General features: G+C 27.3%; 3 protein-coding genes and 2 non-coding genes across 5 annotated transcripts; 2 read left to right on the top strand and 3 right to left on the bottom strand.

The window, feature by feature from the left end:
* Nucleotides 1-1187: 1187 nt before the first annotated feature.
* Nucleotides 1188-5275, top strand: LOC106788657 (pre-mRNA-splicing factor SYF1). Its single transcript, XM_014752111.1, has 15 exons — nt 1188-1353; nt 1433-1581; nt 1673-1994; nt 2070-2369; nt 2454-2595; nt 2670-2821; nt 2890-3110; nt 3201-3363; nt 3448-3561; nt 3638-3800; nt 3978-4087; nt 4173-4376; nt 4458-4671; nt 4760-4930; nt 5026-5275. The coding sequence occupies exons 1-15, from the start codon at nt 1312-1314 to the stop codon at nt 5109-5111; spliced, it is 2553 nt and encodes an 850-aa protein (XP_014607597.1). The 5' UTR covers nt 1188-1311; the 3' UTR covers nt 5112-5275.
* A 332-nt stretch (nt 5276-5607) lies between these two features.
* On the bottom strand, nt 5608-5679 carry Trnae-uuc. Its single transcript has one exon. It is a non-coding gene; the product is annotated as a tRNA-Glu (tRNA).
* Nucleotides 5680-6009: 330 nt separating this feature from the next.
* On the bottom strand, nt 6010-6081 carry Trnae-cuc. Its single transcript has one exon. It is a non-coding gene; the product is annotated as a tRNA-Glu (tRNA).
* A 433-nt stretch (nt 6082-6514) lies between these two features.
* On the bottom strand, nt 6515-9212 carry LOC106788651 (F-box only protein 42-like). The gene is made up of 6 exons (XM_014752105.1): nt 8704-9212; nt 8275-8618; nt 8047-8204; nt 7696-7966; nt 7486-7616; nt 6515-7401 (listed from the first exon to the last, which is right to left on the bottom strand). The coding sequence occupies exons 1-6, from the start codon at nt 8825-8827 to the stop codon at nt 6846-6848; spliced, it is 1584 nt and encodes a 527-aa protein (XP_014607591.1). The 5' UTR covers nt 8828-9212; the 3' UTR covers nt 6515-6845.
* A 376-nt stretch (nt 9213-9588) lies between these two features.
* On the top strand, nt 9589-11069 carry LOC106788652 (peroxisomal membrane protein PEX14). The gene is made up of 4 exons (XM_014752106.1): nt 9589-9851; nt 10069-10389; nt 10485-10720; nt 10885-11069. The coding sequence occupies exons 1-4, from the start codon at nt 9798-9800 to the stop codon at nt 11048-11050; spliced, it is 777 nt and encodes a 258-aa protein (XP_014607592.1). The 5' UTR covers nt 9589-9797; the 3' UTR covers nt 11051-11069.
* Nucleotides 11070-11251: the final 182 nt, after the last annotated feature.

Genomic DNA, 11251 nt, shown 5'->3' with positions numbered 1-11251 from the left:
GTTTGATATTATTTAATTTTTTAAATGCAAAGTGTTAATAATAGGTTCATCGATTAGATCAAATATCTGTTGAGGCATTCGAGTAAATGTAACTGTACGATTTGTATTGTAAAATGCGTTTAGAAAAAGCCTCACAGCAGAGTTTAGGGCATGAAGAAAGAAGAGGCATTATGCCGAAGAGGCCCCCACATATTTGTGGTATCAAGTGGGCAACTACTAAACTATTGAGTTATTTTCAAAGGTTCAACAACAAGTTCGAACTTTTCGAGAATAGCTCTCTAGTCATATTTTATATTATATTATATTGCATTCTTGCTTGTCATTAATTTGTAGTTGTAATTGGAGATGATGRACCATTCCATCTCCTTGGGACACCAAATTCGTGTCTATATCGTCAAAAAAGTGCACATGTTTTTAGTTAATTCGAGTCAAAAATTTGAAAATTTTCGTATTATTAAATTTTGAAGTTTAAATAACATTCGGTAAATATTGCAGTAATTTCTTTTTTCTTGTTTCATCTTTATAATTTTTCATTTTGATCATATTTTATTAAATTTGCAATTTTTCTTTTCTATATAATACAGCTTAAAAGTATTTCATAATAATTAATAGATATTATTTTTTATAGTAACTTAATATTTGTACTTTTCTTTTTTTTATATATATATATATTTTTTTTCTGTAAGTGTAAAATCACGCGTTTAAAATTAATTTTCATTGCATCAATTAATAGAGATTTGATAAAAGTAAATAGAGAATTTAATTGAAAAGTGCATCTGCGAATTGGACGATTTATATGTCAGGCTATTGTATAACTTAATTGCATATTAATATAGTTTTCTTTTGTTTACAGGTGATCATCGTTGGATTTATCATCTACTCGTTTTGATATTCTTCTACTTTTTAAAATATATATGTATAAAAAATGCATTTCTGAAGGCACACACGTATTTAAATACTAAAAATTAAACATAATTATTTTATATTTTCTTACAATATGACTATACTATATATACTATCAAAGAATATTGTATTCTTTGATAGTATTGTACCGTCATCGCAGTAAGTACCTACTATCGACCTCTGGTGGTTTCGGTAGTAACTAAAATGGAACTGAATAGATAAAAAAGGGAGCTTGTAAACTTCTATGTAATTCTGCATTCTTTGGTTCTACATTACCGGATAGTACCTTACATTACCGAATAATAACACTGTGATTATGTGTTGTCAAGCATTGTTTTAAATATTTTTCACAATTCTATTTATTCTTGTGGCTTTTAATAGTGCTTATTGTAATTGACACAATTAAAAATGATTGAACGAAAAGATAACGAGGGAAATTTGTATAGTTTTGTAAGTATTTTAATATATTTAATATAAATTAGAAGGATTAAAATAAAATTGAGGTTAATTAATAAAACTAACATTACAGAATGATGAAGATTTACCTTATGAAGAGGAAATTTTACGGAATCCTTATTCCGTAAAACATTGGCAACGTTATATTGACCATTTAAAAAATACTAAAAGTAATAACTTAAATATGGTTTATGAACGTGCTTTAACAGAACTTCCTGGAAGGTAACTTAATCTATTATATTTATTTAATATAGTATTTTATTATTTAAGAAAGTGGGAGAACTACATAATTTTTATATTGTTACATTTACAGCTACAAATTGTGGTACAACTATCTTCGACACCGATTAAGACAGTTAAAGAAAAGATGTATAACGGATCCCCTTTACGAAGATGTGAATAATGCATTTGAAAGAGCTTTGGTATTTATGCATAAAATGCCACGTATTTGGATGGATTATTGTATACTAATGACGAAACAATGCTACATTACACGTACTCGTCAAGTATTTGACCGTTCTCTTAGAGCGCTTCCTATTACACAGCATCATCGTATTTGGCCACTTTATATAGACTTTTTAAAAAAACATAATGTTTACGAAACATCTGTCAGGGTATTTAGACGATATTTGAAGGTAAAATTTGATAATATTTTTATCTTTAAATGATAAATGCTTGAAACGAATTAAGATTTTAAATTCGTGTTATAGTTGGCACCAGAAGACACTGAAGAATATATAGAATACTTAATATCCATTGGAAGACTTGACGAAGCGGCTATTAAACTTGCACAGATAGTCAATCAAGATGATTTTGTATCAAAACATGGAAAATCTAATCATCAGTTGTGGAACGAATTGTGTAATTTGATATCTAAAAATCCTTCTAAAATAAAATCTCTTAATGTCGACGCTATCATTAGAGGTGGTTTAAGGAGATACACTGATCAATTAGGACCACTGTGGAACTCATTGGCTGATTATTATGTTCGCAGTGGTCTCTTTGAAAGAGTAATTATTTATTAATATTTATATATAATTATTAAAATAAAAATATATTTATTTTTCATAATATATTGATATTTTGTTTTATAGGCAAGAGATATTTATGAAGAAGCGATACAAACGGTAACGACTGTCAGAGACTTTACGCAAGTTTTTGATGCATATGCACAATTTGAAGAATTAAGTCTCAGTAAATGTATCGAAAATGAAACGATGATTGCAACCGAAGATGGTGAATATATTAAACAATTAAAAAGTATCAATCTATTATATAAAGTAATTAATTTTTTATTTTCAAATGTATAGGTAATATTGAACTAGAGTTGCGTTTAGCAAGATTTGAACATCTCATGGAAAGGAGATTGTTATTACTGAATTCAGTATTATTAAGACAAAATCCTCATAATGTACAAGAGTGGCATAAGAGAGTTAAACTTTACGAAGGACAACCGCACGAGGTAAGAAAATAAAATAAGTTTACACGTAATTATCAAAAATGAAATATTTTTAAATAATGTATTTATAGATAATTAATACATACACTGAAGCAGTACAAACCGTACAACCACAATTAGCAGTCGGCAAGTTACATACTTTGTGGGTTGCATTTGGCAAGTTTTATGAAGAAAATAATCAAATAGCAGATGCTAGAGTAATTTTTGAAAGAGCTACTCATGTTCCTTATACTAAGGTGGATGATTTAGCATCAGTGTGGTGTGAATGGGCAGAAATGGAGATTAGACATGGGTAAGAATTTGATTTTTTTATATCTAAAAGTCTTTAAATAAATTAAAATTATATTAGATAATAATAGAATTATTTATTTTCTTCTTTTAGAAATTCTAAAGAGGCGTTGAAGCTTATGCATCGTGCTACCGCCATGCCATTCCGTAAAGTTTCCTATCATGATGAGAATGAAACTGTACAAATGAGATTGTACAAATCTTTAAAAGTATGGTCCATGTATGCTGATTTAGAAGAAAGTTTTGGTACATTCAAGGTATATAAATTCTATTAAAAACATATTTTAATAAAATAATGTCAATTTGTTTTTAATTTTATACGAATGTTTTTTTTTTAACAGACGTGCAAGGCTGTATATGATAAAATAATAGATCTAAAAATAGCCACACCTCAAATTATTATTAATTATGGTTTGTTCTTAGAAGAAAATAATTACTTCGAGGAAGCTTTTAGGGTAAATATTATTGTTATTAAAATTTTCTTTTCTTTTTTATAGTTAGATACATTATTTATATCTTTTTTATATACAGGCATATGAGAAAGGAATTGCACTCTTTAAATGGCCTAACGTATATGACGTATGGAATACATATCTCACTAAATTTTTGAAACGATATGGTGGAACAAAATTGGAACGTACTCGTGATTTGTTTGAACAATGTTTAGAACACTGTCCTAGTAAATATGCTAAAGGTATCATATGAAATATTAATATAGTGAGTGATTGATTAACGAACAGTTCGGTAATGAATAGCACTTTTGAATGGATTATATTTGTTAATCGATCATCTACTGTATATTTTAAACAATTTGTACTTTTCCAAAATAATATAAGTGTGATATTTATTACATATATTTCTTTTTTTTTAGCATTATATTTATTGTATGCAAAATTAGAAGAAGAACATGGTTTGGCCAGACACGCAATGTCTGTCTACGAAAGAGCTACTAGTGCAGTTTTACCTGAAGAAAGATTTGAAGTAATTTTTTAATACCTTTTACATAAATATAATTTAATATATATTTATTTATTGATTTTTTATTTATTTACTTATTTATTTATAGATGTTTAACATATACATTAAGAAGGCTGCAGATATTTATGGTGTACCAAAAACTAGACAAATATATGAAAAAGCTATTGAAGTTCTTAACGATGAAAATACTAGAGAAATGTGTTTAAGATTTGCTGAAATGGAAACTAAATTAGGAGAAGTAGATAGAGCGAGAGCTATTTATGCACATTGCAGTCAAATATGCGATCCTAGGGTATGTTAATTAAATCAATTAGTTTATGCAATCCGAAAGATCATAATAATTGTATTAATACAATTTATATTTACTTTAAAGGTATCATCTAATTTTTGGAAAGTTTGGAAGGAATTTGAAGTACAACATGGAAATGAAGATACAATGCGTGAAATGCTTAGAATCAAACGTAGTGTACAAGCCATGTATAATACTCAAGTTAATATGATGTCTGCTCAAATGTTGAACAACGTCTCTGGTCAAGTATCTGGTGTACAGATCGATAGTATGCGTGCCCTAGATAACAAAATTTCTGGTAAATATTTGAAACAATTATGATAAATTGATTGTTTTTTATTATGTGAATTTATATTATTAAAATAATTAATTTTGTATTTTTGCAGAGACGGCTGCTCAAGCTGGATTGAAGGAAACTATTAAATTTGTACGCGGTATAACTGAAACTGATGGAAAAGAATCGTCACGTGTAAATAATCCGGATGAAATTGATATCGATATGGATGATGATAATGAAAACGAAGAAGAAGAAGAAGAAGAAGAAGAAATTGAAGAAGGTAAAATATCTTAAATTCTACCTATTTATCATTTAACTTTTATGTGTGATATTATTTTTTATAATATATAATTAAATGTGGTCTGTTCTTTTTAGAAATGTCTATTGAAAAACAAGTCATTCCATCGCAAGTATTTGGTAGCTTAAAAACAGCAGATAACGATGCAACTGAAGATGAATGAATAAATTGCAATTCATTTGTTGAAATATATAATGTTTATTTGAAGATATTAGAGCAACAAAATATTATATTAATATTTGCATATAATTTCGTATATAAGAATATACGAACATTTATACTACAACAACATTTATAATACAATTTAAATTACATTATGTCATTTAATGAGATCTTTAAAAAGCATTACTTTAAGACTGTTTTTTACCCCGCATAATAATATCGAAAATAGCAATGATAAAAATCGATTGTTATAAATAAAACTCTTATTCTAAAGATGAGGATTTAAGCATGGAAACAATTGATTCAATTTGTTTAAAAATTAAACAACTCAGAATTGTTTTACTTCTTGCGTTATTATTTATTTCATATTGCATTAAAGAATTATATAATCAATATATATATTGTTTGAAAAAAAAATACAAATAATTATCTTTTACCTAATGAAATTGTTTAAATAATAAAACAAAATATTGTAAAAGAAAAAAATGCAAAAAATCTTCCGGTACCGGGAATCGAACCCGAACCTCCTGGGTGAAAGCCAGGTATCCTAGCCATTAGACCATACCGGACAGATGAAAGAACCATGCATGTAAAAGCATAGAAATTTTTTTATCATATATGTATGTTAAATATATACATATAATCAAGTAAATATAATTCTTATATACTATTCATTATTAATACAAAGAGATCGTGTAACATATTAAAAATCGGTGTATTACGAATGAAACTAATATATAATTTGTTTACTCAATTATTTTAAGAAAGGTATATAATTTTAACATCAAATAAATCAATGATGTTTAAAAAATAAAAATAATTATATATTATATAATGAAATTTTTTAAACTAAGAAAACAGTAAAATAAAATATAAAAGAAAAAACTGCAAAAGTAATCTTCCGGTACCGGGAATCGAACCCGGACCTCCTGGGTGAGAGCCAGGTATCCTAGCCACTAGACCATACCGGATTGATAAGAACGGTTTATGTAAGTATACAAGTACACAATTTTTTTTATATATATATAAAACATTTATTCATGTATTTAATTGCAAGTTAACAATCACTCTTTTATTTATCCATTATTAATACAAAGAGATCGTAAATTTAAAAAAAATATATATTATAAATGAGATCTTAATGATTTGTAAATTCAATTATGAAAATATTAACATAAAAAATATATCAATATAGTTTTTATTAAAAATAATTTAAAATCATGAATGAATACAATTATAAAATTTATAGTTTTGATACTTCTATTTATAAAAATAAAATAAAATATATGTAGGTGTATGTATGTGGGATAAAAATTTAGAAATCAAATAATCTTTGTTGAAGCATTTGATTTTTTTGTATTTTAAAATTATTATCACATCAATTCCATCATCTTACATCTATAATTTTAGAAGCGAATAACTTCCAGTAATATTTTTATGACATTTCTTAACAAGAGAGACAAAACACATTAGAATTTGTTTCCTTTTTAAATTTAAATACTCTATTATTAAATATCTGAGATTAAATATATATTCCGATTTAATTTAGAAATTATAATTTGCAAACGAATATTAATAGACTGTTATCAGCAATATAAAATTACATACGATGTGACACTGATAATATCGTACATAATATATAGGCATATTACTATTAAATTAATAAAGACGACAATTTTAGTTTCATTCTCACACATAGGAATCTCAAAAACACAATGTTCATATTTATATAATATTATATAACATATTTAGGTGGATTTATAAAATGTAAATCATTATACACTTCTAAATTATCTATATCCGCGTGACTTTGAATAGTAGCATGTTCTTTGCGAATGCCTCCAAAAACAATTAACTCTCCTTTTCCCATAACAAGCGAATACAAAATTCTTTCATCAGGTCCCGACTGATCGATTTCCTTCAATGGAACCCAAGTGGCGCTACATTTATCACCAAATACTTTGCTTATATCCAAAATAAATATAGATAACGCGGTCTCCGTTCTTTTGGCAATTTTTGTTTGCAACTTTCTATTTCTTATCTTTTCTTCCATCTTTTTCAGATTTTCCAATTGCCGCTGTCGATTAATGCTCAAAGTATTGGTGGTCGGTTTATCACGAAACGCTGCCATGCTCAGTGCACTGTCACAACAAAATGGAACGATTCTAGAAAAATTTGATCTTCGCGATGGTGTATTACTCGCTCTACTTTGCGAGGATGATCTTGAGAAAGATCCATGTCGACCGTTAACATTTTCATCTGTATCTACATCCGTTCTGTGTCTTTGTTTGCTAAAAAAATAATACATATTCTTTATTTTTAAAAATATCATATATATAAATATAAGATTTATTAGATTGTTAAGTAACGCAAACCTTTCTTGCAAAGGAGATAAATCAGGAAATCTCCATGGTCTTTGACAAGCAACATTTTGCATTGCTATACTCATGTCATTTACTTTAGCACGTCGCTTGTTGTTACTTAATACGACGATATAATTTCCAATCTAACAAGTTAAAATTAAATATATTTATATAATGTTAAATTGATCAATAATGTTTCAGATAATCATAAATATAGATCACCTTGCAAGCTTGATGACACCAAATGCGGGCAGGTGCCCATTCTTGGTGATATAATGTTACTTTTCTCCATTTCCATGTTGGCTCAGTCATAGTTAATAACCAAGCATCATTCATAGCTGAATTAGGACCAGTACAACCTCCTAGCACAAGAAAATGCTTATCTCCTAAATAAATCTGTGATTGACCATGACGTGGTCTTGGTTTGATTATTGTTGTTGGTTGTTTATGCCAAACATATGTGTCCAAGTTTAAACACCATAAGTCATTAGAACTATCTCAAAAAAATTCAAATCATTAAAGTATTCAATTGAATTAACAAAATGTTTAATACGATATGATAAAAGTTGTTACCGAAGGCCACAATGAATACCACCAAATACAACCATATTATTTCCATGAATAGTTGCCGAATGAGCTGACATAGCCGGAGGTGTTTCTAAAGTATTAATAGCACTCCATTTATTTGTTTCTATAGAATAGACATGCAACTCGTTAAACAATTTCCATTCCTAAAAATAAAATATCATGAGTATAATGTATTACAATATGAAATAATGACAAGAAGTGTATTATTTGTACCTGATGTAGAGGATAACGAGAAGGATAAGACCACCCACCGAAAAGAATAAAATTCTTGTTGTAATACAACATAGTAGCGCAAGCTTTTGGAGATGGATAGCTGCCCATTGTGATTGGTCTGACCCAAGTCCTCGTATCTAAATCTAATCTCCACAAATCATTAAATGCAGTTAAAGTATCAGTACATCCTCCAAATACATACATTGAATTTTCATAGATACAAGCTGCATGAGAATGTCTTTTGCTAATCATATGGATTTGATTGTTTTTCGGGCAAAGATTCCAAACCAAAGCACCACATGATACAGCTTTACGGAAATGTGCCTCACTGTGGTCAATAACATCTGTAGTAAAATATATAATTCATAATTATTAGAGAATGCAATAAATACTTTATATAAACATTTTAATAATAATAATAATAAATACTCTTAGTCGCACGACACCATCTTTTAGAGACTAGTCTGCATTCTTGTAAATCTTTATAAGGAGGAATAAGACTTAGAATATATTCTAATAATTCATCCGGTAAATCATCTATTTTGCATTGCATTTTTGTTGATATGATTAAATCGTATTTGTTATTAATAATTAAATAGTTAATCAATTTTTTTCAGATTTTCTCTTGACAATATCAAAGACAATTTGACTAATGCAATACTATTATTAGAGATTAGAAAGCTCTTCACACTTCCTTAACAAATTTGTTAGATTATTTTATTGTTTTTATAGAATTTCTTCGCGCGAATGGTATACTCTCTTTTTTCTTCTATGTGTATATATATATATTTAATTTTAATTCAGCTTAGGCTACTTTTTTATGTATTTGTATAGTTAGGCTTAAACAACAATGATGTACATGTTATAGCACCATCATTATTCATAACATCAATTTTTTAATAATTATCAGCGATATATATATATCCAATTTAAAGAGAGACAATTAAATATTAATATAACATAAATATCGTAATGTCATAGTTAAACATAATTTTATTTAATATGATTTTATTTATTTTATCAAAATTTATTTTAATTTTATCACAGATTCAATAATTATTATGCGACACTAAGCACAAACTCCATAGAATTTAAATGACAGATGATTTGATATGACAGTTAACTTTGTTTCAGAAGGATAAACCCCCTTTACAAAATTAACGATTTTGTCAAGTCTGCATTAGATGCAAAATGAACTGATTGGTTCTTACGCGTTATATTCGTATTTCTTATTGGTCGAATTAACAGCAATCAGTATGCAATATGAATGCAATTTCTATGTTAAACAAACATGTAAATTATGTCACATATCAAATAATTTAATGATACTTATTTCATTTAGGATTTAAGACTATTTGCAAAGTTACTAAAAAAATATTAATCAGTATTCGTGAATATACCATTTCATTTTTGTAATTTGGTAACACTGAGGTCCCTACTATAAAAACACGATTTCAATATCTCAGAATAATAAATATTAAGAAGTAATTATAATAAGAATGTGTGAATAATTGTTTAACAGAATGACGGGCCAAGATATAACTGATCTTAATAAATCTTGTTTGCGTGAAAATTTAGTAAGTATACATATATATATATATATATGTGTGTATTTATAAAAATTTGTATAGTTCTAATAGAATTAGAATTAAAAATCCTATTTGGATCATAAGTTTTATATAAATGTCATTTACAATTTTAAAATTTCCGTTAATCGTACTTTGTACCATTACGCAATTGATATTTTATTTTAAATTGATTTATTCCATCTCTAATAATAGATTAATTTTTAAGATAAAAGCGGCTGTACAATTTTTTCAACATCCTGAAGTGTCAAGAGCTCCATTAAGTAAAAAACAGGAGTTTCTTAAAAGAAAGGGCTTGTCTGAAGAAGAAATAAAAAAAGCTTGCGAATTAGCTGGTGTTGATATTAATGAACAAAGAAGATTTGATAATCAAAATGAATATACAGCGATATCGATACCAGAAAGATCTCATTACCCGTACTTACATGTACAATCATATCAATTGACGTTGTTACAAAAAATTAAAGAATTTTTTAACGTCACTGCTGTGATCGGAGCTACGCTTTATTGTGTTTATTGGTTTTATAAGGTATATTATTATTTAAAAACTTTGACACAATTTACCTTTCGATGTAGTGTATTCCTCCTACAAAAGTAAGGTATCCAAATTCTTGATATTTATAGGAATTTATTGAACCATTTTTATTCGGGCGTAAGAAAAAAAATAGCATAACCGATACTGTTACCGAATTGGATATGGCTATACAAAGTTCTATTAAAGAAATGAAAGATTCTATTTCTAAGGTAGAGGTTGATGTAAAAAGATTATCGCAAAACCAATCAATTGATATAGCAATTCCACAGCTCGTACAAGAACTTAAACAAGAGCTATCTAGTCTGAAAGCGCTTCTTCTTTCGAGGTATATCTTGGCTATCAATATTATTTATTATATATTATTTTTAAGCTACATTAAATGTTATATTAATTACATTTTACTCTTTAAAACCATGACCATTGTACAAAACCTTATTATACATTTAATATTTTATTTGAATTATATTAAATGTTTATACTTTTCAATAGAAAACAGTTTCCCAGTGCTCCAGCATCTATTCCGTCATGGCAATTAAGTACAAGTACTGTTCAAGAAAAAACAACGGAAAGAGAAGACGATGCTGGAAGTGGAAGTAGCACTAATAATTCAGATAGTTCTTTGGAAATTGTACGAGACGAACCACCTAAAGATTAAAATATGAACAAAGATATTATTATTTACAGCTTCCATTAATTCACTTTCTTCCATCTTAAATGATTGGTCTTCAATGTGTATAAAATGTGCATTCTATAACACATTATAAAAAAGAGGTCAAAAATCTTGTTTTTTTATTTGTTTATATATATTTTTTCATTTAATTTTTGTATAAATGTAGTCTATATATATATATAATAT

This window comes from Polistes canadensis, unplaced genomic scaffold, assembly GCF_001313835.1.
Source record: "Polistes canadensis isolate GaletaPanama2010 unplaced genomic scaffold, ASM131383v1 scaffold_146, whole genome shotgun sequence".
Lineage (NCBI taxonomy): Eukaryota > Metazoa > Arthropoda > Insecta > Hymenoptera > Vespidae > Polistes > Polistes canadensis.
The sequence above is the reverse complement of the archived record's forward strand: the minus strand, read 5'-3'. Positions and strand labels throughout refer to the sequence as shown.

Coding starts and splice junctions, on each gene's coding strand:
- LOC106788657 (XM_014752111.1), top strand. CDS start 1,312: ATGATTGAACGAAAAGATAACGAGGGAAATTTGTATAGTTTT. Junction 2,370..2,453: donor GCAGTGGTCTCTTTGAAAGA/GTAATTATTTAT, acceptor TTTGTTTTATAG/GCAAGAGATATTTATGAAGA. Junction 3,364..3,447: donor AAAGTTTTGGTACATTCAAG/GTATATAAATTC, acceptor TTTTTTTAACAG/ACGTGCAAGGCTGTATATGA.
- LOC106788651 (XM_014752105.1), bottom strand. CDS start 8,827: ATGCAATGCAAAATAGATGATTTACCGGATGAATTATTAGAATATATT. Junction 8,619..8,703: donor ATGGTGTCGTGCGACTAAGA/GTATTTATTATT, acceptor ATTTTACTACAG/ATGTTATTGACCACAGTGAG. Junction 7,617..7,695: donor GGTGTCATCAAGCTTGCAAG/GTGATCTATATT, acceptor TTAACTTGTTAG/ATTGGAAATTATATCGTCGT.
- LOC106788652 (XM_014752106.1), top strand. CDS start 9,798: ATGACGGGCCAAGATATAACTGATCTTAATAAATCTTGTTTGCGTGAA. Junction 10,390..10,484: donor GTGTTTATTGGTTTTATAAG/GTATATTATTAT, acceptor TGATATTTATAG/GAATTTATTGAACCATTTTT. Junction 10,721..10,884: donor AAAGCGCTTCTTCTTTCGAG/GTATATCTTGGC, acceptor ACTTTTCAATAG/AAAACAGTTTCCCAGTGCTC.